Here is a 22,527-nt window from a genome sequence, read left to right as displayed (position 1 = left end):
AAACATGGAGTTGACTTTGAAGTTGGGAAAATGGGAGCCTCAAGTGGATGTTAGCTCACTAGCCAGCATTCTTTGCAGAAGTGGGAGGGAGGCCCAGAGGTTAGGTTGGTTTAAGGCCAGCAGAGAACTAGAATCCAGGACTGACTCTGCCCAGTGTCCTGAGCTGCACTGCCTTCCTCCTCCCACAGCTACAGGTGCTCGCCCCTAGCCACAGCTCTTCTCAGTTTATGACCTAGACATATCTATGCATAATCCAGCTCAGCATATTAAGGCCCCTGAGGGTTCTCAGGAAGCAATGACTCCAAGGACAGGGGTCCTGTTACTAAATATGGGATATAAAAGATCTGGCACAAAACCTGAAAAAGTTTATGATAAAAATGCATTTTCCTGGGGCTGGGGTTGTGGCCTAGTGGTAGAGCGTGCTTGCTTCACATGTGTGAGGCCCTGGGTTCGATCCTCAGCACCACATTTTAAAAAATAAATAAATAAATAAAGATATTGTGTCCATCTACAACTAAGAAAAATTTTTAAAAAGATGCATTTTCCTTGGAGCTGGGGTTGTGGCCCAGAGGTAGAGTGCTCACCTGGCATGTGCAGGACGCTGGGTTCCATCCTCATCCCCACATAAAAATAAATAAATAAAATAAAGGTATTGTGTCCAACCACAACTAAAAAAAAAAAAAAAATCTAAAAGAAAGATGCATTTTCCTTTAAATAAATGAATAACAAAGGTAAACCAGAAGGAGTTGCCTGCCAACTTCACATTCTTGGCTGGTTTTCCAGGAAGCAGGGGGTGAGTCAGGGCTCTGCAGGGACAATGGGAAAAGGACCGGGCAGCTGACGTCCTCCCATTGCCCCTGGCCTTGCCTTTCTCCCTGTCCCCCCTGATGAGACCCGTGTGAGAAAACCCCAAAGCCATTGAAATGCCAGTGGTGGGTAAAGCAGATAATCTGGGAGAGGGCAGTTTTGCTGTTTGCCCGCTGGGGATGGAACCTGGGCCTCCTGCGCTCCAGGCAAGTGCTCTATGGCTAAGCCACATCCCCACCCCACAGAGTACTTTATTATTTTATTTTTATTTTTTTGGTACTGGGGATGGAACCCATGGGTGCTTTACTACTGAGCTACACCCAGCCCTTTTCATTTTGGGGACAGGGTCTCCGCTGAGTCGCCCAGGCGGGCCTGGGACTTTTGATCCTCCTGCCTTTGCCTCCCTTGTCCCTGGGATTAAGGCAGGCCCTCTGCACCCAGCCCCGAGGTACTAGATCACCAAGAGGAAGCCACTGCTAAACCCTCAGCTGTAGATGTGACACACCTGACTGTCAAAGACAGCTACTGTGCCCCCCTTAATTGACCTGTGGCCCCCACAGCCATGTGAAGCCCTGCTGTTGCTCTGGCTGAAGCCTGTGGCTTTGAGCTGAGTCCACAGGATGAGTCCAGGATGCTGGTGCTGGAACACTGTCAAAGTGTGTTCGGCTCAGTCCTCATGTTTCACAGGCCAGAGAGGTTGGAGTCCTATAAGGGCATCGTAGGGGACCTTAGAAAGAAGGACAAGGTGCCTGTGGTGCCCTGTAGCTATGCACTGAGACAAAGTTCACTTTTTTCTGTTTTCATTCACATCTTGGGTGTATTCTTTTGTTTGTTGGAATCTCTTCCTCTCTAACCTGTAGAAGGAAAAATAGGATCAGGGAGGTAAATTAAGTAGTTCTATAGTTAAAATTTCTTTTCTGAATTGTTTCGAAGCACTGGCCTGGTTTAAACATGTCATTTCGAGCTTTTTTTTTATATTGTTGTTAATATCTTTATTTATTGTTATATGGTGCTGAGGATTGAACCTGGTGCCTCACATGTGCTAGGCAAGCACTCTGTCACTGAGCCCCAGCTCCAGCCCTAAACAGGTAATTCTTAACACACAGTTCTCCCTGTTGCCCTCATACCCTGAACAGCTATGTTGTCTATCTGCCTAGGGCAGCTGCTGGATGGGTTCCCCCTTTTCCTGTCCTTGACCTTACAGTGTTGGAGCAATGCAGAGCAAGCAGCTGGGAGACAGTTCAGTTCACACTGATTCAGACCACATTAGTTCTATGAGATAGGGGTCTCACTCTGCTACCCAGGTTGGCTTCTAATACCTTTAGTGATCTTGCCTTGGTCTCCAGAGTGGCTGGAACCACACCTGTGTGACCCCATGCCCAGCCTGATCTCAGTTTTCCATCCTGAAGTCACTTTTTAGAAGCTGAAAACATGTAATGTTGCTTTTAGAGGTGCTGGGAATTGAGCCCAGGGCTTCACACACACTTAGGTAAGTTCTCTACCACTGAGCTACGTCCCCAGCCCTTTTTTGTTTTGAGACAGGGTGTCGCTGAGTTGCCCAGGGTGTCCTGGGACCCTCCTGCCTCAGTCTCTTATAATATCTGGGATTACAGGTGCCACCACTGCACCCAGCTTGCTGGAGAAAATCTTGATCCTTTAGGCAGCTGGGTTTTTACATGCCGGCCTCAGGTGTTTCCACTTTCTCCTTACACTTGGCACATATCTCATCTGAAGGGGAATCATGTGCTTATAGGAACAGAAAAGGGACAGATGATGCCACATTTCTATACAGACTTCTTCTGCAGAACTTAATTTACATTTTCTGTCTCAGAATCCTGCACTTAATATTGGGTATTTTTTTAATCGTCGTTGATAGACCTTTATTTTATTTATTTATATGCAGTGCTTCGAATCGACCCAGTGTCTCACATGCCAGACAAATGTGCTACTATTGAGCCACAGCCCAGTATTGGGTATTTTGAGTTTGCTTTAGAGAAGAGAAAGAGATCTTTGTTTAAAAAAAAAAAAAAGGCCTTCACCTTGACCTTGGTACCTTGATGGGGACTGGCTTTGCACCAGGTGTAGACAAACATTCCAAGAGATCATTTGTAGACTTCTTGTTCTCTTCCATAGTTACAGGAGTGTTTCTGTTTTGTTTTGTATTGTTTTTCTAGTTTTTGCCAAAGCTAGACTTTCCGGTTTTACTTATTAAGTTGGAAATAGATTGGGGGGTTCAATTTTTCCATCGTTGCAGTTTGGTCACCTTTGGTTCCTTATTTTCATTTGTGCCAGTAGGGTGAGAGCCTGGCTTCTCCTGATTCTCTAATTGAGGGCTGAGTCACGGGTAGGAGGTGGTTTAATAGCCCTGACCGACATCCCAAAACTCCTGCTGCCGTGTGTGGCCAGGCACGGGAACTCAGTGCCCATTTTGTCCCATTGTCCCAAATGTAGAACACCTATGAAAACTTAATTTGTGCAACAAATATACCACTTATGCTAACTTTGAAATCATTATTTTTTAAAATATTTTTTTAGTTGTCAATGGACTTTATTTTGTTTATTTATATGTAGTGCTGAGAATCGAATCCAGTGCCTCACACATTGGTAGGCAAGTGCTCTGCCACTCAGCCACAATCCCTGCCCTGAGAGCATATTTGAATATTACATTCACAGACTTGAAAACTTGCAACTTAGTGGGTTACATTAACTGGTGGATTCATTTCAGCAGAGACTAAAACACACCTGCTACAGTTGTGCCGCAGAAATAGTAAATCATGACTATATGTCAATATATAAAAGATTCTTCAAAAATATTTTTGCCTCCTGTACCACTCTAAAAGACTTTGTAAAACGGTATATCTCCTTACACATTTTGTACATGTGCCTTAAACATTTGTGTTTGTTGGTTTGGGTTTGGGGTTTGATCGAAACCGTAGAGCTGCAGGTTTGACTCATTCAAATGATGGAACGGGACCTTCCTGTGACCTCTTTGGCAGAGCCAGTCCTCAGTATCAAATCAGCCAAAGCAGCCTGACTTTCTGTCAAGTAAAATTTGGCTTCATTTTTCAATTTAAAAATGTTCATAGATGGGCATGGTGACACAGGCCTGTAATACCAGCCACTCAAGAAGCTGAGGCAGGAGGATCACAAGTTAAAGTCCAGCCTGGGTCTAAGTGAGACCCAGTCTCAAAATTAAAAATTAAAGAGTCTGGGGATGTAGATCAGTGATAGAGCTCTTGCCTAGTATGTGTGAGGCCCTGGGTTCCATCCCCAATATGGTAAAAAAATTTAGTCTTCCCTTAGACTCAGGCAATATCTTACCTGAACGTTAATAATTCTAAGATAGGTAGTAGGTGTAGGTGGTGAGGCTTGGAGGTTACTGTAGGAGTTGCCCATGGGAGGATTTCCGGACTGCAGTTGTCCTTCTGTGTGATGCTCTGGGTGATTTGGAAAAAGTCATTTGACTACTTCTTATTGCAGGTCTATTCCATTAGAACTTTTTTCTTCTGAAAAATATCATAAATCCTGTGAAACACATCTCCATTAAGTATTTTCTAGACTCCCAGAGGAGTGGATTACTGCTGCAGGTGATTAGCATCAGCTTAACCAGGTTCAGGCATGGTAGGGTTCCACTTGCCAGCTCTGCCCCTGGGTGTGGGTGGTCCCTCATTCCCAAGAAGCTAAGTGTAATTAGAGTTGTACCATTAGAGTAATTGGCATGCAACCAAAAGAAACTGATCTTCTAGATACAGCTGATTTAGGTGCAAGAAATATACTACATTAACCCCTGGGGAAATAAAAAAAAAACACAAGGAAACGTGTTTTGTTTTTGCAGTACTGGGATCCAGGAGCACTCTATACTGAGATATCCCCAGCCCTCTTTTAAATTTTGAAAGAGAGTCTCAGTAAGTTACCCAGGCTGGCCTCAAACTTGCGATCCTCCTGCCTCAGCCTCCCTGGTAGCTGGGAGTATAGGCCTGTGTCACTGGGCCTGGCTGAAGTGTCTTAACCATAAACATTGGCAAAATATGCAGTTGAACATATTTCCATTTATCACTGTCTGTCTATTGCTGGTCAAGGAAGATTTTAGGATAAATAAAGCATGGTGTTGTCGCTTATCTCATGTATTTTCTTTCTTCTGTTTACTTTGGGATTAATTTGTTCTTTTCTGGCTTAGAGTAGAAACTGAGGGGGCTGGGGATGTAGGTCAGTGGCAGAGGCCCTGGGTTCCATTCCTAGTACTGCAAGGAAAAAAAAAAAAAGTGGAAGCTGAGGTTACTATCTCTCTGTTTTCTAATGTAGCTCTTCCTTATAAGGACTTCTTTGGCTGCATTTGACAAATTTCAGTATGTTGTGCTTTCATACCATTCAAAATACTTCCTAATTTCTCTTGATTTCTTCTTTGACATGAGAGTTATTTAGAATTGTGTTTAGTTTCCAAATATTTAGGTATTTTCCAGATGTCATTCTGTCACTGATTTTTTTTAAAGGCTTTTTTTTTTTAGAATTTTAATATTTTATTTTATTTTTTTTAGATTTCGGCAGACATAACATCTTTGTTTGTATGTGGTGCTGAGGATCGAACCCGGGCCACATGCAGGCCAGGAGAGCGCACTACTGCTTGAGCCACATCCCCAGCCCTCACTGATTTCTAATTTAATTCCACTGTGGTCCAAGAGTATAATTTGTAGGAGTTGAATTCTTTTAAATTTATTAAGACTCAACGCCTATAATCCCAACAACTCAGGAACCTGAGGCAGAAGTTCAAGACTGGCCTCAGCTACTTGGGCAGACCGTGCCTCAAAATAAAAAGGGCTGAGTATGTAGCTCCTGGGTTCAGTCCCTAGTACACAAAATATAAAATAAACAGAAACAAAATTTATTGAGACTGGTTTTATGGGCCAGAATATGTTTAGAGTGCACTTGAGAAGAGGTGTAACTGCTGTTGTGTTAATGCTGTCAGGTCAAGTTGGTTGCTAAGGTTATTCCAGTCTTCTGTGTCTCTACTGGTTTTCTATCCACTTATTCTACCAGTTATTAACAGGGGGTACTGAGGGCTGTTAAAGTTTACTGCAGGCTGGGTGTGGTGAGCACGCGGGTAGTCCAGCACTCTGGAGGCTGAGGCAGGAGTCTGAGACATTCCTGTTCAATGTAGTGAGACCCCTGTCTCAAAGTAAATCAATAAAATCCTCTATACCTTGAACCAGTCTCCGCACTGTTTTCTGTGTGTCCATTGGTCTTCATTCCCTTTCTCCTTTCTCTGTCTGTTGGTCACCTGAGCATTGTTTATGCACTTCATCTCTTCTGTTGACTTATTAGCTGGCCTTGTCACTGCTTCTCTCTCTGATGGTTGCTTTAGGGATTTAGTACACACCATTGGTTTACCACAGCCTACCCAGTGGGTGTGACACCACTGAACATGGTTTCAGCATCTTGAATGGTGCACAGTCAGCCCTCTCTACCCAAGGGTTCTGCATTCGTGGATTCAACCAACTGTGGATCGGAAATATTTGGGGGGGGAAGTGTCTGTACTGTACATGTACAGAGTTTCTCCTATGTCCTTATTTTGTAGACAACACAGTGTAACAACTGTGTAATACGCTTACATCCTGTTAGACATCATAAGCAGTCCAGAGTGACTGAAGGTATACAGAGACTGGGCATGGTGTCGCACGCCTGTAATCTCAGAGATTTAAGAGACCAACTCACAAGTTTGAGGCCAGCCTTGGCAACATAATAAGATCTTGTCTCTAAAAATAAAAAAGGACTGAGGGTGTAGCGCAGTGAGTGGTAAAATACCCCTAGATTCAATCCCTAGTGCCCAAATAAATAAAGTACATGAGAGGATGTGGCAAATGTCCTGATGTTATGAGACTCACATTGGCATCCAGGAACCCTCCCCGGGATACTGAGGGATGACCACACTTGCCCTTCCCTCCTCTCAGCCTTTGCTGTGGTTGTGGGTGTGCATGTGTGCGCATGTGTGTGTGTGTGCACGCGTGCCAATGATGGAGACTGACCCCAGGGCCTTGAGAATGCTAGGCAAGCAGTGCTCTACTTCTGAGCTACCAAGTCCCCTTTTAAAATTTTGAGATAGGGTGTCTAAGTTGCCTAGGCTGGCCTTGAACTTTTTTTTTGGTAGTGCTAGGATTGAACCCAGGGCCTTGAGCATTCATGCAAGGTAAGCACTCTTCTAACTGAGCTATATCCCCATCCCCAGCCTTGAACTTTTGATCTTCTTGCCCCAGGCTCCTGAGTTGCTGGGGTAACAGGCGTGCACTTGTCCTGTGGTTTCCTACACATCTAAAGGCCTCTTTATTCACCCACATGGTTACCATTTCTGGTGCTCTTCCCCTGCTCCCCCCTCCCCCTTGGTTTGTTTTATTTGTTGTGTTGTTTTGTTTGCTCTACCGGGAATTGAACTCAAGGAACTCGACCACTGAGCCACATCCCCAGCCCTATTTTGTATTTTATTTAGAGACAGAGTCTCACTGAGTTGCTTAGTACTTTGCTGTTGCTGAGGCTGGCTTTGAACTCAAGATCTTCCTGCCTCAACCTCCCGAGCCAAAGGGATCACAGGCTTGTGCCACCACGACCGGCTCCTTCAGTTTTTGTATGTGTGAAAAGTCTTCAGAGTGTGGACTTCTGGGCTGTCTGTCTGAGGAAGGCCCCTGTTTTCTTAGCTTTGTTCCTCTGTATATAACGGATCTTTCCCCGGCTCTGGCTGTTTTAAAGATTCCCTCTTTATTGTTGGCTTTTAGAAATATACTTGTAATGCGCCTGATTAGTTTATTTTAATATTTGTTGTGGTTGGGGTTTGTCAAGCATGTATTTGTGGTTTTCAGTAAATTTGCTGGGGGTGGGGGTTGGCTTTTTAAAATATTTCCTCAGTCCCTCCTCCCAGGACTCCAGTTCCAGGTGTGTTAGTCTCTTTGCTGTCCCCACATTTTTTTTTTTTTTTTTTTCTGTTTCATTGGAAAGTTTCTGTTGCTGTCCTCAAGTTCATTACTGTTAAAATCACCAGACACTGTGGCTTTCCTCCAGAGTCTTCAGATCTACGGAGCCTGTTTGACATACTTGAACATTTCTCTTTATTTGCTGCTTCTATCTATCTATCAAGGTGTTGGGATCGAACCTAGGACCTCATGTACGTCAGGCAAACATTATCACAAACATTACCACAGCCCTCTTTTTAGCTTCTTGAACATAATGAATTACAATTATATTAACTTTTAGTTGTATTTATTTTTAAGTGGTGCTGAGGATGGAACCGAGTGCCTCACCCGTGCTCTGCCACTGAGCTACAGCCCTCGTCCCAGCTATATTAACTGTGACATCTGCACTAATCCTACCATACCTGTCATTTCTGGGCCAGCTTCAGTGGATTGATTTCTAATCTTGTTAAGGGTCACACTTTCCTGCTTCTTTGCATTCCTATTCATTTTTTACTGGACTTTACTTTGTTGAGTACTGGACATTTTTGTATTCCTCTAAATGTTCTTGAGCTTTATTCTTGGTGCAGTTATTTGGAAACAATTTGACTCTTTCAGGGCTTGTTTTGATTTGTGGGACAAGAATAGGGGCTTGGGAGGCTGAAGCAGGAGGATCTCAAGTTTGAGGCCAGCCTGGAAAAGTTAGCGAGACTCTGTCTCAAAATAAAAAGTAAAACGGGCTGGGGATGTGGCTGAGTGGTAGGGCCCCCGGGGCTCAGTCCCAGCATGGAGGAGTAGCCCAGCTGGTTTTGGTCCACTACAGAAGCAGAATCCTGTGAGTGGCCTTCCTGCACCTTCCTATATTGCGAGGTTTTCTAATCTGGCTGGTGGGAACAGAAGTGACTTTAGCCCTGTGATCTGAATGGCGGCTTCCTCATACAAGTGTGACCCCAGGAGGACACTGGGCTGCTCCCCAGAGCCCTCTCTGTGCAGCTGTGTCCTCTTCAGTTCCCTATCCCGTGAACTCTAACTGTCCTGGGCTTCCTGTCTGCTCAGTAGCCCAGAAACTCCAGGCAGGAAACTGGGGCTGGCCTTATCATGAGCATTTCTCAGGAAGCACTGTCCTTCCTTGCATGTGGTCCAGCGGCCTGAAGACATTGTTTCTTGTTTTGTCTGGGCTTCTTGTTATGGGCACAAAGGTGAATGTCCCTAGTACTCCCTGCTGGCTGGAAGCCAGTTCCGTGTTATGGAGAAGTCCATTCAGTTAAAAGCCACTAACCTACTAAAGAAGGGATTTTTCTTAATGTTTGTGGGTGAGAACTCAAAGCAGCACTGTGTCCTTCATTTCAGCAATAAACTATGAGTTACTGAGTGTTCTGTGTACTCTGAGAGCTTTGTGTATTAGCTAGTCTAGTCTTTAATCAGCTCTGTGAAATAACAAAACTGTTCTGTCACTCTCCCCATTTTGTGTATAAGAATAGCTAGGCACAGAGGGCTAGAGTAACTTAAATGAGGTCACACTGTCACAATCATGTTTGGATCCAAAGACTGCACATTCCATCAGCATACAAAACTGCTTCCTATCTAAGTTTGTTCTGTTTATCGAGAGGCAGCTGATACAGACATCAGCATTTTCTTTTTTTTTTTTTTTTTAAATATTTTATTTTTTTTTAGTTTTTCGGCGGACACAACATCTTTGTTTGTATGTGGTGCTGAGGATCGAACCCGGGCCGCACGCATGCCAGGCGAGCGAGCTACCGCTTGAGCCACATCCCCAGCCCCCAGACACCAGCATTTTCAAAGCAAGCATTGAGGAGCCCTGTTATTTTCATAGAATCCCTTAATGGTGCCCATATTGTAAGAATCGTGGTACTCTTTTTAGCAGCTGTGCAGCACTTCTCTGTATGGGTGCACCATGATTTATGTACCATTCCCCTTTTTAAAACCAAGTTGTGCTGGGTGTAGTGGCGCACACCTGTATTCCCAGCTGAGGCAGGAGGATGATGGCAAGTTCAAGGCCAGTCTGGGCATCTTAGCAAGAACCTGTCTCAAAATCAAAAGGGCTGAGGATGTGGCTCAGAGGTAGAGAGCCCCTGGATCCAATCAATCCTCAATACCACCAAAAGAAAAGCTGTTTTCAAATATGTGCTATTATAAACAAGGTTACTTAAAAAAAAAAAAAACACCTCACTGTATTTATATGATTTCCCAGATATCCCTACAGGATAAATTCCTGCAAGTGGGGTTGCTGGAGTTGAGGCTTTTGGAGTGTTGGCAGGTGGCACTACATTGCTCTTCAGAGGCTTGTACTTAGGGGCACCCTCACAGCAGCAGGAGGATGATGTGCCCCTGGACTGTCCCCAACATAGTTTACTGAACTTTTTTCACATTTGTCTTTAGAATAATGGTTGTGAACCCCATATCAAAGGGTCACCTCTGTGAGAGATGCACTTCATTTGTCTACTGGTAAACTAAGAAATGACCAAAGATGAATTCCCTTACTTGTGATGATTCGCCCATTTTGGTGTTTAGATTTAATCTGTGACCTGGTCCCTGCCTCTGTGCTGTGGACTAGAGGCTGACGGGAGAAGTAGCCGTGGTATGGTGTGGATCGTGGCATGCATGGGTTGGAGAAAACTGGAGAGTGGAACTGAAGTGTTGCTGGTTGTCCTAGGAAGTGTTGCCAAGGACTCCTGATCACGTTGAACTTGGTGAACACCATCCTGCGCCATCCTGCGGTGCGGCGGCAGCAGACTGGGAAGTTACCGCGGCTGGGTGGATTCTGTAAGATGAACCTCATCTGGAGCTTGCGTCTGCACCTCCCTGCGGACTTGCCGGGCTGCAGGCAGGAAATCCGCCGCCTGTGATTGGAGGGCTGGTGCTGGTGGGATAATGAACTTGGTAGTGTCGGCAGAGGTGATTGGCCCGGCCCTGCTGCAGTGAGGTTGCAGACTGGATGGGCGGCCGGGGCTGGGGGAGAGCGCCGGCGGCTGAATGACTGCAAGCTCCAAGTTGCTTTTGCCCCCAGGAGAGGTCTGTTTGGCTATTGCTTTATCCTTACCCCCTCCTTTTTTTTTTTTTTTTTTTTTTTAAAGCTAAACCTTTGATCACTGGCCACCTGTAGAAGTGAGTTTTATTGAAGAAGCCCAGCTGCTGTCCTTATTGCCAGCAGCCTAGGAGGCTCCTTTTAGAGTGAGCTACTTCTCAGGCCAGGCACGACAGCAGTGCTAGTGAATTTGAAATAGCAGGAAACAGCCCCTGCATGCAGAGCTTCCCGCCTGAGAACTCCCCAGGCTAGGCCTCCAAGCAGCTGTGTAGCCAGAGACCCTTGGTATTGTGGTCACATCCCTCCAAGTGGACGATCACCATCAGTGGTGTTTGGAGGAAGCCGGGATGCTGCAGATGCTGTGGCAGTTTCTGTCTAGCTTTTTCCCTAGGGCTGGGTGCCAGGACTCCAGAGAGGTCACGGATCATGAAGTCAGAGGCACCCAGGCTCCTGCTGCGGGTAACCAGATGTCAAGCTTTTTTGGGAAACAAGATGGAAGGGCTGAGGCCACCGAAAAGAGACCCACCATTTTGCTGGTGGTTGGACCTGCAGAGCAGTTTCCTAAGGTAACCCACCCTGGAGAAGAACTCTTAGTTTAGGGGCTTGTCTGGGATCATTTTCCTGGAGGAAAAAATTGGGGGTGGGAAAGAGAAAACTTTTTTAAAAAAAGTCATTTTGGTATTGGGGGTCAAAAAGATGTATTAGGCAGTGAAAAATCCCTCACCCTCAGTCCAAACTCTCTGCCTATAAAAACTTTCCTGCCCCTTGACGACCACCTGCATGGCGTGGAGGGAGGGCAGGTTGATTCAACAGATTCACCTTAGGGTTCATCAGTTTGGCTTCAGAAAATCATTTGAAAGTAAGGGACAGACTGAAGTGTGTTGCCCTTGCTTGTCTGAACAGGGCAAAGAGAACAAGTTAAAAGGGCCAGAGAGTGTACCTTAAAAGTGCGACCCGTGGCCTAGAGCTGGAAACAAGTCTCATGGGCATCTGGAAGGTCACACTCTCCTTGCTTTGGTGGGACCCATTTTACTTTTGGATTCAGGAGGAGGAGTGAAGGGAGGAGGTTGGGTCCCAGGAGAGTCTAGAGTCAAGAGGTGCAGAGCCTAGTGTCCCTTTCTGGATGATCAGACACCCAGGGTCACTGAGTGCCAGGTCCTCACAAAAAGCCAAGTGAATGATAGCACTCCCATTTTCTAGATGAGGACACTGAGGCATAGGAAGGTTAACTAGTTCACCCAGGGTTAAACCATTAAGGAATGAGAATTGAACCCCAAGTCTGTCTTGAACTTTGCCCTGTACTCCTTGTTGTCCCTTAAGAAAGCAGTGCTTAATGAGACTGATTGAGTTCCCAGGATTGGAGTAGAGATTAAAAATGTGTGGTTGGAGTGACCTTGTTTACCTCCTGAGCTTTGGTTATTTTTAATCTTTCTTCTTCCTCAATTGGAGAAGGGAAAGAGATTCTGACATTGTGTTTGGTGCACTGTAGATAGCCCAGAGATTTGTTGAATTGAATTGCTACATTCAAGAAATAGATGCTTTATTGATTTATTTACTGGAGAGGAACTCCTGCAGTGGTGTGTGCACTGGCAATGAGGAGAACCCCTAGACCTAGGTGGGATTTCTGCAGTGGTCAAGGGTCTCCCAGAGTCAGTCACGCCCGAGATGTGCAGGCTTCATGTGTTACTGAGGTGTCATTTGCTACCTCTCACTCAATCTTACAACATTGGAAATGGCGTCTTTATGAGGAACTTTTATCTGTGCCTCTGCTTGGCTTATGGCCTGGATTAGCCAGCTGACTTCAATTAATCATCTGGTTTTTGACTTTAATAAACGGCTCCATTCCCAGCCTCCTGCAGGCACCCCTTGCCAGCTCTCCCGCAAGGTTTGCCTCAGGTAGGACTTTGTGTGCTGAACAGCCTAGTTCCTGGGCCCACACCTTCTATGACTCTGTTCCCCAAAAGGGACATAAATTGGCTGGGTGTCAGGGGAGCCCCAAGAGGGAGCTGGAGCTGCTGGTTTCATTTGAAGCAAGAGAAGAAACACATCTGTGTAATGTAGAATCTTTGAAAGCAGGTAAATTGAATAGCAGGAACAGTTATGCAGAACAAGGGACCTGCTGGGCCCCTTCCCAGGCAGGCCCTGGAGGCTCCTCAGGAAGAGGCCCCCAGAATGTTCCGGAAACCTTATAAAGAAGTTCTGTTTGGTTCTCAGGCTCCTCAGTGTCCAGTAGCACTACTTTGTTTTGCTCTCACTTCCCCCATGTAAATAATTCTGTTTGTGAGTCAGGTTCCTACCAGCTTTTATTTTAGGAACCGTTCTAGTTTTCCCCATTATCCTTGTCTTACAGTTAATCTGCTATAGTCTGGAGTGGGAGGTGCCCGCATGGCATTCGAGCTTGCAAATCCTGAGGGGCTGTCTTGTGAAGCTCAGAGAATTTTGTTCATTGTGTGTAATTGCCAAGTGTAGGCAGTTTCATTGGAAACCAGCTATATTGGGCTGTCATGGCAACCTGAACATCAAATGACACTGCCCCTGTAGCAGCCAATGAGATTCAAGATCCTGCAGGTGGGTGGGGCTCGAGCCACCGGATGCTAGTGAGGCTCCTTCACATACTAATATTTCTGGATTGGTCTGAGTCATTGCAGAGGAGAAGGCAGGTTCTTTCTGACTAGCGTGCTACACTCCCAAAGCCCCTGTGCCTGCCCTATTCTTACTCATTGTATTCTGGCTCTTACAAGAAGTACCGGCTTGGGTTTTTCGGGTGTGTGTGTGTGTGCGCGCGCGCGCGCGTGTGTGCGTGTTTTGCCACATAATTGAGTGGTAGGACAAAGAAAGCTGGTTAGGTAGCCTTGACAGATCCGAGGGTAAAATGATGCTCATAAGAGGAACTGCTCCTTTATAGATTAAATGAATTCAGGTGCCACCAAATTCTAAGGGACCTAGCATTGCTGTCATTGCCTCAAAATCCTAGGCATAAGAATGGACATCTTATGGGAGGAAACAAATAGATCTGGGTCACAAAATTAGAATAAGGGAGCAGAGAAGAATTATCTGCAGTGCAGCGCTCTTAGCCGCCATGAGCCAGGTGCAGTGGAAGGAGGGACTCAGCCTGCTGTTCCTGCTTCTTTGTACTGCTCTCACATGCGTCCAGCTTGCTCATTGTACTGCTCTCACATGCATCCAGAGCTGAGACAGATGTTTCTCCTTGTTTCTAGCTAAGGCTAGACTTGCTCAGGTTCTACCTTTTCCATATACCTGCCACCTTCCAGTATGAGGTGTTGCTTACCTGAGCTCCCAGTATCTGGTAATTGAACTCTGAAATCTTCTTTTGGCAGTATCGGTTTTGGATGCTTTTAAGTGGATGTTGTAACAGAAGCCTGGTCCTGTCTGCCAGCCTCAGCCCTGCCACCAACAGGCTTGGACAAATCAGGTCGTCTTTCCAGGCCTGTTTGCTCAACCCCAGAGACTAAGGGGATGGCCTCAGAACCCCTTTGGGCCTCACAGTTTGCAAATCCGGTGGTAGAGATATTGCCTTGGACACTGGGCAGTTAGACATTGGCTCATTTGGTAAGAATCCCCAGCTTTTGTGTGCAGATGGAATTCTGAATTACCTGTGAAATTCAGTAGGATGGAATTTAAGTAAATAAGCCAGGACAGCGGGCAGGGCTCTGGGTAGAGCCCTTGCCTCACATACTTGAGGCCCTGGGTGCAAGCCCAGCATAGCAAAATGAAAACTCCTGTTGGAATAGAATTGATGTTAGCCTTATAAAATGACATATTGAGGGGTACATGCAGAACATTTTAGAAACTTTTTCCTGGTCCCCTGAAACTGTTAAACTATAAGTTTGTGAAGAGTAACAAACTTTGTTATAATGGAGATTCTTTTTGGGGGGGGGGCGGGTACTGAGGATTGAACCCCGGGGGTGCTTTACCGTTCAGTTACATCTCCAGCCTCCACTTCCCGCCTGCCTTTTTATTGAGACAGGGTCTTACCATGTTGCGTGTGCTGGCTTCAAATTTGGGATTCTCCTGCCCGAGCCTCCCAAGTCCCTGGGATTACAGGTGTGTCCACGACACCATCTTTCCTTCTTTTCTAGAAAACAGTTGTTCTAATTTGATTTACTTTAATAATTGTCTTACAATATAAATCACAGGCTCTTCTTTTATTTAGTATAGTTTTCAGATATCTTCTCAGATTCATTCTGTACATCATAAACCCCAGTGGCTTACCAAAATTATTTGAAAAATAAACTTTATTAGGAAACAAATATATCTAGTTTAACTTAATTATTCAGTCAACTGAGTCAATATTTTCTTTTCTTTCTTCTTTTTTTTTTTTCTTGGTAGCACCCTGTACCTTGTGCATGCTAGGCAAGCATTCTACCACTGCGCCACATTCCCAGCCCTAATAATTTCTCTTTTTTTTAACATTTATTTTTTAGTTGTAGGTGGACACGATACCTTTATTTTATTTTATTTTTATGTGGTGCCTCACACATGTTAGGCGAGTGCTCTACCTCTGAGCCACAACCCCAGCCCTAGTCATTTTTCTTTTATATTGAAATACATAGTCTTCACTAAAATGAGATACTTCAATAGGTCTGTGTAACTTATCTTCACTCAGATGTGACCATAAATAATTTAACAAAGGAAGACTGGCATATTAAGATCCAATTTTATTTATTTATAAATGTGAGCTTCCTTTGAAATAAATAATACCTGGTGTTGTTCAGTTGGAAAAAATGCCCTGACAGCTCAATTTGCAGATGCCCAGAAAAACAGGTCTGTGAGGTGAGTGGCTCTGTGTGTGTTTCCTGGGGCCTCAGAGCATGCTCCCTCCATTCAGGAGCCGCCAGTGAAGCCCCTCCTGGGATCCAGGCACAGGCAGTGCTGGCAGAGAGACCAGTAGCCTTCTGCCTCCAGGGACTCCAGCTGAAGAGATAAGAGGTGTGTTCAAATAGCTCCAGAGCAGAACACTCTGCCCTGAGCAGCTGAAGGGCCACCTGAGTGTCATGGCGTTAGTGCAGGTTGTCTGGATAATCAGATTGGTCCCGGTGCAGTCTGTGGCCTGCTTTTATAGGCCAGTCGTCAGGCCTGTCTTAAGAGGACATCCTTTTCTTTGTTATAATCTGCTTCATAGGGTTCTGCAGAAGATCGGCATCTTATTCCAGAATCCTCTCCAGAGGTTCTTTTGGTTTTGGTTTTGGTGGTGCTGGAGTTGGAACCCAGGGCCTGCCACATGCTAGGCAGGTGCTCTGCACTGAGCCATGTCCCCAGCCCTTCTTCCAGGTTGTTAACAAAGTTTCGCAGTGAGTTGGGAAGTCCTTTTAGTTTTGCTGATCCTCAAATGATAGCTATCCATTTTTATCCATTCCGGGCGTGCGAAGATGCAGTCTATATTAGGAAGTGGTACACTGTAGAAGGAACGAGGGTGGGGCCAGTCTCGTTCTCATCCTGGTGACGTGGTCTCTTCCTCCGCAGCATGGATCTGCGGGGAGAGAACAGAGTGGAGAGGGTAGGCTGGCCTGGGAGATCATCCTCTATACCAGGTCTTTCCAGGACCTGAGATGTTTCTCTTTCTGAAAGCGTCCTTCTAAATCTGGGTGGCCTGGTGTAAGTTTCTTTGATAATGGAAATGCCCTGTGACCACACATTGGCGATCCAGCACTTGTAGTATGGACATACCACTGAGGAACTGAGTTTTAGAAGGTCTGCATATTGAATAGCAAAGTTCTGGGCCTGAAAGCTACCACCATACCAAGCTTGCTGGAGTTCTGAGTGGACATGAGCATTGGAGATCGTGTGTTCCGTAGTACCTTGGATATGATATTCCTGGGAAGTCACTCAGCAGGATCTTTGGACTCTGCAGTATTCTCCTTTCCTGGTCCCATCATTTCAGCTCCTTGGTGCTCCTGGCACCCCTGGAAAAGCCTGTAGGCTCACAGGTTGGTTCCTAAGTGCTTATGTTGCAGATGGCCGGAAAGTGTTCAGGCTCTGGGTACCGTGGGCTGTATAGGGCCGGTGGCGCTCTGAGCAGAAGTCAGCCAGAACCCAAGGCCAGGGCTTGGCCAGTCAGGCAGCCCCACCCCTGCCCTGTTTAATGAGCGGGCTCAAGGAGGGTCTGTGTCCAGTGTGGCGGGGGACCTGTCTCCTATCCTGTAGCTACAGTGGCCCCTGCAGGTATTGATTCTGTCTCTACCTGTACTGATTTTTGATGGGAATGATTTACTAGGGGAAGGGACATGTTGCATAGAGTGACGCATTTGGGGACCTTGCGCGAAGACCGGCTGTAGCCTATTTGTTCTTGGGAAGGATTTGCAGCCAGGGGGTGAAGGTTTGTTTGGGGAGGGTCCTCCTTTCCAGGAGTTAATACAGGGAATAGTGACGTCAGTCCTGATCTTTGCTCCTCTGCGCTTAAGCAACCTGATGCCACGGTCACGGGCCTGTGCTCATTGGCTGCTGGCTAGACTTGGAGTGGGTGGATTTTTTTCAATTAAGTAAAAGGGCAGGGCTTGAGCAGCCAATGGCAGCCAAGCACCGGCATATCTTGTGTGTGAGTTTCCCGGGATGTGGCATTCCCCATTCTGGACGCTGCCAGCACTTGCTCCAGGGGCAGCTGAGCACCATCCGCCAGCATGCTCTGCCTGTGCCTGTATGTGCCACTCATCGGGGAGGCCCAGACTGAGTTCCAGTACTTTGAGTCCAAGGGGCTTCCCGCTGAGCTGAAGTCCATCTTCAAACTCAGTGTCTTTATTCCTTCTCAGGAGTTCTCCACCTACCGCCAGTGGAAGCAGGTCTGTGTGGCGGTGGCCTTTGTTGAGTGAATGGGAGAGTGGCCTTGACACCAGAGTGGGCTAGTGGGCTGAACTGCACCTGCCCTGCCTTCCAGAAAGAATGTCTGAAATGTGGGAGGTGTGATGTCTTGTGGCTGTGGCTGGAGTGGCTGGTTTTCTCTTGACTTCCAAGTAAGTCTGGAATTCTAGGGAGGCCCTTGTGGGAATCTTGGGGTAGAGTCCCTTTGGCTAAGCTGGAGCTTCCTGAGAGGTACAGAGCTGGGGAGAAGCTGGCGCTGGCCAGCTGCTGCGGACTGCTTCTCTGGACTGGGGGTGGAGGCCAGGAAGGACGTGAGGGGAGAGGCCTAGAGGCTTCTCTTTGGAGGCTCATAACTTGGGGACTTTGCCACAGAGAAGAGCTGACCGTGCCCCTGTGAGGCTGGAGCTGGCAGCACTGTGCCCTGGGTACAGAGGGGTGGGGAGGGAGCTTTCGTGCCTTCTAGACCCTCCGATGTCCCGGAGGAGCAGGGCAGCAGCTGAGAGAGCCTGAGTCTAAGCTACAGGGTCTAGGGGGTCGCTTGCCTCCTGGGCTTTATCGGATCTCATGCTGTCCCTCAGTGCTTCTGGTGGCATTGGGGGGTGCGTGTCCTAGGAAGGAGACAAGGTAGGCCAGTGTTTTGAGGCAGAAGCAAGCTCTTTGAGAATGTTTTTAAATTGGCTACAATGAGCACAGTTTTGAGTTGTCTGTATCCCAGGCCACCCAGCCCAATGCAGTGCATGGGTCATTCTGGTAGCAGGCAGCTTGGGGACCAGGTTCTGTGCATAATGTTCAGCTCCTCCTTAAATAGCACGTAGGCTATAGGCCCATTCCTGCTGGAAATTGGAGCCCCATGCAGAGTTTCTGTCACTCTTGTGTGAGAGCCCAAGTCAGCAGGAGCGAATGTAACCCCAGATGGCAGAGGAAGTACCCACCTACGGCTACCCCACTTTCCAGCTGTGCTGCATGCACTGCTCTAGCGATCACGTCAGTCACAGGGTATGTGCCCAGGCCTCACACCCATCAGGGGCTCAGGACATCTGAGAGGGAGACCATGATGGCACTCTGTGAGAGCACAAGCTAACCAGTGGTCTACCGATTCCTAGACCCCAGCAGACTCAAAAGACTCGAGACCTGTGTTGATTTATGGAGAATGATGGATTTCTCTTTGGGAGAATCAGGGACACAGGGAGACATAACTGTTCTCAAGAGATTATTAGTTTACATTCTGGGTGTTGCTGAGTTGGAGTGACTCAAGTTTGCCTCCACCTTCTTGACATTAACCTGTAGGGAGGTGGCTCAGAAGCCCAACAGGCCCAGCTTGAATCTGCCCATCATGTCCCTGGCTGTGTGACTCAAGTAAATGCTTTGCCTCTCTGAACTCCTGTTCTGTAACATGGGGGAATGATAGACCCAGCCTCCGAGAGCTGTTGGAGAGGCTTCAGTAGCATTTAGCAATTTAGTGGCAGCGGGAAGCTCCAGGAAAGGATTGCTTTTTTTGTGGAGAAATTCCAGTTGTTGAACATCCAGCACAGAGACAGGTGCAGAGTCTTGGAACCTCACAGCCAAGGAACAGGGTCTCTTAAAGGCCTCTCGGGCCACTAAACAATTATTAGAGCTAGTCTGGTTTTCAGCGCCTGGTTAGGAGAGCTGGGGTTGGTTATATCATCTGATGTCCCTGAAACCAGGGACTGGCAGTGCCATCAAGAGCCCATGCCCAAGAATAGTCACCCTTTTTTGGTTCCTGTGTCTTCTGCCACCTCCAGAGTGTCCCTGGCAGTGTTTCTGCCGAGCGGGCATTGCTCCGTACCTTCACCCTGGCCACCAAACTGTTCTTGGGCCAATGCCACTGGTGGAGAGGGAGGGGCAGGTAAAAAGAGCAAAGCCTCAGAGTTCCTGAGGGAATTTGGATTCCAGAGCCAGCCACCTGTTGGCAGGGAACTCAGGGCTGAGGCCTGGTACTAGGGCCAAGCTGTAGGGGAGCCAAGCAGCTGACCCAGGCTGTGTGACAGGCTTGTCTCAAGAATTCTTGGGAGGAACAGACCCCAGGCTGGCCCGTTGGCCTCTATCTGAAGGATTCCTCCTGGGGGCTCTTTGCTCCTCAGGCTAGCAAGATGAGCCCCTAGGGATCTAAGTGGTGGCTCTGGCGTATGAGTAAATTGCTGTGGTGGCTATGGAGGTAGACAAAGGCATCTTGGGTCTCTGGGGTGACGTTGGTTTAGATGAGTGGAATCACTTCCTGGGGAAGGGCCCCATGAGCCAAGGAAAGGCTGGAGCATGAGCTAAAATAAAAAATCTTACTTTTGTCTTCTAGAAAATTGTGCAAGCTGGTGACAAAGACCTGGATGGGCAGCTGGACTTTGAAGAGTTCGTCCATTACCTCCAAGACCATGAGAAGAAACTGAGGCTGGTGTTCAAAAGTTTGGACAAGAAAAATGATGGTGAGCTTGACTTGCAAATCCCAGCTGGCCAGCCCTGACCCCACCACCTGACCAGCCTGTGCCCATGGCCCTTGTCGTTACAGGACAAATCGATGCACAGGAGATCATGCAGTCCCTGAGGGACCTGGGAGTCAAGATCTCGGAGCAGCAGGCAGAAAAGATTCTCAAGAGGTGAGTGCCTGGCAGCCTCTGGTTGGCTTAGGCAGCCGCGGGGCTGTGCACTGTCCAGAGAGCTTGGCTCGCGGTTGCAGAGGATGGCTGAGTGGCCCGCCCAGGCAGCTCCCTTTGAGAATCACGGATCACCTGGAATTTCCCCCATTCATCGTGACCATGAAGCTCAAAGACTAGTTGGGGGGAATTTCAAGTTGTGAAAGGCGTCCCTTGAACATGTTCTCTGCCCGGGCTGGAGGAGATGGGGCTTGAGTGGCCTTGACCTGGGGAGACTTCACCTGGGGAGACTTCACCTGGGGAGACTTCAGGCTGCTCCGAAAGAGCTCCCTGGCGGGCAGAGGCTCTGGGAAGCCAGAGGACGTAGCCCGGGACCTCGCTTCTCCTGGCTCTTTCCCAACTCCTGGGGCTGAAAGCTGGGCCACAGGAGCAGCCCTCGTTCCTCGTGCTTCTGGGGCCTGTTGCTGGGGGGCTCGTGCTGCGTCGTGCTGGCCGTCGCGCTGTGGGTGTGTGCTTGCCGCGCTGACGGCTGCTCAGAGCACTTATATGTGTGTTTCTCCTCTCTCCTCTGCTTCCTCCTTTGTCTGTCTGTCAGAATACGCACGGGCCATTTCTGGGGCCCTGTCACCTAGTAAGTATCCATGTTGCCCTGTGACCGCCTCCTTCCTTAGCTTCCGTGCCTGATGGGTGCGGGGTGCTGTGGGCCAGGCACGGTGGGCCGTATAGCTCCTCAGCCCTTTCTCAAGGGCATGAGGAGCCCTCTGCTCCTGCCTCAGCGTGCCTGGAGGTGGATATGCGCTGGCAGATGGGGCGTGATCACACAGGGGCGCCTTCTGTCTCGCAGCATGGACAAGAACGGCACGATGACCATCGACTGGAACGAGTGGAGGGACTACCACCTGCTGCACCCCGTGGAGAACATTCCCGAGATCATCCTGTACTGGAAGCACTCCACGGTGAGGCCCTCCCACCAGGGCACTTCCTCTGCTGTCCCCACAGGTCCTCTACCCAGCACCAGCTGTCTTTTGTCCCCAGGGCTGGAGTGGGCTCCCCCATGCCCCATCTTCAGCAGCGGTACTGTCCCCTCCACTGCCAGCCCAGTAGAGCCAGCCATACCCGCCCCCTCCTGGTTTCTCACACACCAGCAACCCAAACAACCCAGTTGTCCCCCAGGTACACAGTTACCTTAGCTGGGAGTCCCCTCTGTCCCCAAATGCCACCTGTGGCATCAAGGTGCATTTCAGACATTCCTTTCTTGATGCTCCTTCCTCTCCCAAAGCCACGTGATCATCCTCCCCAGGGGTGGGGAGAAGTGACGCTGTGGAGGACACAGACCGCTCTTGCGTGCACCCTGCTTCCCTATTCTTTGGTGTGGCTTCTCTATAGCAAATGAGCATGTCCCCACAGCAGCTGGCACATGGCCCTGTACCCGTCAGTGTGGTTCCAAGTAGATGTGGATCTGTGCTGACCCCCCTGCCCAAGACCAGACCCCTTACCACTTGCTTTGTCCCTCCAGCCAGTCCTGCCTGGAGTGTGGTCCTGTCCACCCTGGACCACGGACCAGGCCAGGGCTTGCTGGATGAAAGTGAGTCCGGCTCCTGAGTTCAGCTTCAGCGCAGCCAGCTCCTATCTCGGGCTGCAGCCTGGGTCAGGGCAGGACTGGCTCAAACCAGCCCAAGTGCTACCCAGAGTACAGTCCGCAGACAACGCAGCCCTGTTTGCTGAGGCCTTACACAATGTTCTGCCAGCGTGATCCAGTTACACATCAGGGTTCAGAAGGATTTTTACCCCTTATGTGATCTTTCAGCCCTGTCGCCTGGGATCCCCACAGAAGTCCCTTTTAGCGGGTGAGAAGTGCTGTCCAAAGGTTGTGTAACTGGTCCCGTCCAGCTGTGCTCGCCTCAGTTGTCTACCTGGGAGCCATGGGCAAGCCGAGACCTTTGCCAGGTTCACAGAGTGACAGGGAAGAGCCCTAGTGTGCCTCCTACCCAGATTCGCCACGTTCTCATGGTTCACGTGGTCCCCTGCGCCATGGTCACTCGGGATGGTGGGCGATGGCTGTGTCTTGAGCCAAGCTGGTGAACTCTGCTGGTCTTTCTCACAGATCTTTGATGTGGGTGAGAATCTGACGGTACCTGACGAGTTCACTGTGGAGGAGAGGCAGACAGGGATGTGGTGGAGACACCTGGTGGCAGGAGGTGGGGCAGGGGCCGTTTCCAGAACCTGCACCGCCCCGCTGGACAGACTGAAGGTGCTCATGCAGGTGAGCAGGACAGTGGCCCACACCTGATTCTTCACCCTGGGGTTTATTGGTCGGTTA

The 22,527-nt window shown here is 48.2% G+C and overlaps 1 protein-coding gene and 1 long non-coding RNA gene across 13 annotated transcripts in view; one reads left to right on the top strand and one right to left on the bottom strand.

Moving 5' to 3' along the window:
- Positions 1 to 22,527, top strand: part of Slc25a25 (solute carrier family 25 member 25) — a 35,124-nt gene that overhangs the window by 7,768 nt on the left and 4,829 nt on the right. The window contains exons 1-7 of one of the 12 annotated variants that reach the window (XM_048812979.1): positions 10,756 to 10,772; positions 11,177 to 11,351; positions 19,913 to 20,039; positions 20,123 to 20,210; positions 20,803 to 20,838; positions 21,052 to 21,163; positions 22,312 to 22,470. In XM_048812979.1, the coding sequence (XP_048668936.1) occupies positions 11,253 to 11,351; positions 19,913 to 20,039; positions 20,123 to 20,210; positions 20,803 to 20,838; positions 21,052 to 21,163; positions 22,312 to 22,470 (621 nt within the window). In that variant the 5' untranslated portion in view covers positions 10,756 to 10,772; positions 11,177 to 11,252. Of the gene's footprint in view, positions 1 to 10,710; positions 11,352 to 16,554; positions 16,567 to 16,708; positions 16,734 to 17,223; positions 17,583 to 17,609; positions 17,754 to 17,779; positions 19,778 to 19,912; positions 20,040 to 20,094; positions 20,211 to 20,802; positions 20,839 to 21,051; positions 21,164 to 22,311; positions 22,471 to 22,527 lie in introns of those variants that run through there. The other 11 variants (XM_015497534.2, XM_048812980.1, XM_048812984.1 and 8 more) reach the window with 11 other exon arrangements.
- On the bottom strand, positions 15,452 to 16,744 carry LOC125619643. Its single transcript, XR_007351172.1, has 2 exons — positions 16,605 to 16,744; positions 15,452 to 16,276 (listed from the first exon to the last, which is right to left on the bottom strand). It is a non-coding gene; the product is annotated as an uncharacterized LOC125619643 (long non-coding RNA).

This window comes from Marmota marmota, unplaced genomic scaffold, assembly GCF_001458135.2.
Source record: "Marmota marmota marmota unplaced genomic scaffold, marMar, whole genome shotgun sequence".
NCBI classification, from domain to species: Eukaryota; Metazoa; Chordata; class Mammalia; order Rodentia; family Sciuridae; genus Marmota; species Marmota marmota.
Note: the sequence above shows the minus strand (reverse complement) of the source record. Positions and strands in the feature narration are given on the sequence as shown.